Below are 2,762 nucleotides of genomic sequence, written 5' to 3' on the forward strand. Positions count from 1 at the left end.
GTCACATGACAGGATGTCCATGCAGAGTGGCCTGTTGATGCTATCGTGGCAACCACAGAGCAAGTACAATATTGTCTCACACAGTACAACCAATTATAGTACAAATATATCAATAAATATGATCCTGTACGTCTGATCATTTAATTGGCCAATACTGTGGGACTTCAAGGGGATGATCTGAGACGGAATACTAAACACCGGCCATGGACATGGAGTGGTGACCCTTCTTTGATCATGTTTAGCATGTGATTAACAAAAATTCTGTCAAAAATTGTGGCCCAAACATGTAAGACCTTATAGGGGTTTTCTGAGCAGTTTTATACTGATGACCTATCTTCAGGATAAGTCATCAGAATTGGATCGGTGAGGGTCTGACTCCCAGAACCCCTGACGATCAATTGTTTGAAGAAGCCGTGGTGCTCCAGTGAGTGCCGCAGCCTCTTCCTAGGGCGGTGACGTCACATTCATCAGTCACATGATCTAGATGCACCTCAATCCCATTCAAGTGAATGGGGCCGAGCTGTAATACGAAGCACAGCCACAATGGAAGCTGTGAGTAGGCTGTGGTGCTCACGCCTCTCAAACAGTTGATTGGCAGGGGTGCCGGGAGTCAGACCTCCACCAATCAGGTACCGATGACTGATCTTTAGGATAGGTCATCAATATAAAACACTTGGAAAACCCCTTTAAAAACGTTTCATTATCTGCCTTCGTCGAAGTAGTAGAAAGAAAAACAAATTCCCTTGTGTTTTGTATCAATCAAAAGACATTAATACAAGTGATGGCGTTATAACCATGTCAATAAATATGTCCATAAACAAATACATAAATTCCCATCAGCAGCCCCCTTCCCTCCCACCAAACACACTTTGCATACCCTCCATTGCCACCCCTACCCAGCCTTCGCCCCTCTCCCTTTTATGCCCTTAGCTTGAATAAAAAAAGGAGACATCCCAAAAATTCTCACGCGCCCCCAGCCCACCCACCAGCCAAGTCCTTTTGTCAATGACATCTCTATAAAAGGAACATTTCTTGGTTTGTGTTTTGTTTTAAAAAAAAAGAAAGCTATAGTCTTTCAACTTGATGTTTTTTGTGTTTTCGCTGTTAACATGGTCCAAGAGATGGTCCAACCCCCTCATCATCATGCCGATCCGGCCTCTTAAATCCATATCTCCCAATCACTGAGGTTAATGTGAGGTTGGGAGCGCAACGGTTTCCCTTTTACATAACACAGTAAGGCTCCCTGGGTAACAAGGCTTTCGTCCTCCAGCAGGGGATGTGGAGCTGAAGACAGCTTTTCAGGTCTTTATTGAGTAGGAAACACATGATAGGGTTAACCCCTGCCTGAGTGAAAGTCATCCACACTGCAGTGGACAAGTAGCGATGAGGGATGCTACAGGTTTTGACGAAGACCCTCCAGTAACAGGCCACAATATAGGGTGACCAAAGCACCAAAAAGCTCAGGGTTATTCCATAAAACATCCGACCCAACCTCTTCTCACTCTTAAATTCGTCCATCCCCAGTAGGCGCCTGTTGGCAGTGTGGGTGTTTTGACGTATACCCAGCAAGGTAGGTGGCATTGGCCCCCTTCCAAATCCAGCAATCCAGTTGGCCGCCGCCTGCCCTGTAGCTCCTGGCCCATGGAATGTCCAGTTTTGGCTGATGGCTGGCACCATCTGCACAGGCTTCATCTTGCGATGGCGGTACTCGAAGAGGAGTAGTTTGGCATAGACGATATGAGTTGCGACGATGAGCACCGCCAGCATGAGCATAAATCCAAGGGTATCATTGGCTTTGAAGTATCGATGCTCAAATATGCACTGGTCCTCTTCACGGATGAATTTGTAGGTACCCACGTCAAAGACCGGTGGAAAGGCCATAGCAACTGACAGTGTCCAGACCATACAGATAACTGCAATGCACGTCCAAAGCGTCATTCTCTTGGAGTAGAACCGGTGATGGGCAATGGCCATGTAGCGGGTCACACTAATGCAGAAAAGCATGAATGAGGCGTGAAAGCAAAAAAGGACGGCCATGAACGCCACAACCTTGCAGCTCAGTAGGCTGTAGGCCCAGGCTGAACCATTACGGATGGAGAGTAGGACAAATGGAAAACAGGCAGATGATCTGACGGCATCGGCAAGACAGAGATCCAACAAGAAGTAGTAAGGAGCCTTGTGCAAGGAGCGGTCTTTTAGCACTAGCAGTGAAACCAGTAGGTTGCCCGCTAGACTGGCACATATAATGAAACCCAGTAACACCAGTTTCAGATGGGTTGAGATGGCTGTTGACTGGGAAAGAGAGCCAGACAGCTCCTCAGACTCACTGCCATTAGCCATGTTGGAGGCCGGCTCCAACTAGCCTTTGGTCAGCGCCTCCTTCTCCTTCTGTGCTGCTCCATTTCCAGTAACAGTGACTTTTAGGGGGGCCAGGCTTGATGGGTGTTTAAATGGCAGGGTGGGAGACAAAAATGGGTGGGAGAAGTAGGGAAAGCGGTGAGGGTTGTATGGGGAGACCGAAACGTGGATATGACTGTAACGTATGATTATTTAGTGATAATGATGGAGGAACACAATTAGGAACGGGGGCAAGAGAGGAAAAAATAATGGTTATTAAAAGATCACAACATTTAAAAACAGAGAAAAACATTGGTTAATTACATTGGTTAAAAACATGAGACATGAGTCAAAAGTATTAAAGGGGTTTCCCATGATTAATATTAAAAATGAAAATTAGACATCATATAGTACATGGCAATACC

General features: G+C 46.1%; 1 protein-coding gene across 1 annotated transcript; it reads right to left on the reverse strand.

The window, feature by feature from the left end:
* Positions 1 to 1,221: 1,221 nt before the first annotated feature.
* GPR173 (G protein-coupled receptor 173) lies at positions 1,222 to 2,340 on the reverse strand. Its single transcript, XM_044269109.1, has one exon. It carries the CDS (start codon positions 2,338 to 2,340, stop codon positions 1,222 to 1,224), a length of 1,119 nt encoding a protein of 372 aa, XP_044125044.1.
* Positions 2,341 to 2,762: the final 422 nt, after the last annotated feature.

This window comes from Bufo gargarizans, chromosome 9 (genome assembly GCF_014858855.1).
Source record: "Bufo gargarizans isolate SCDJY-AF-19 chromosome 9, ASM1485885v1, whole genome shotgun sequence".
Classification (NCBI taxonomy): Eukaryota; Metazoa; Chordata; class Amphibia; order Anura; family Bufonidae; genus Bufo; species Bufo gargarizans.

What these genes read in the sequence shown, in the direction of transcription:
- GPR173 (XM_044269109.1), bottom strand. Translation starts at nt 2,340, where the DNA reads ATGGCTAATGGCAGTGAGTCTGAGGAGCTGTCTGGCTCTCTTTCCCAG.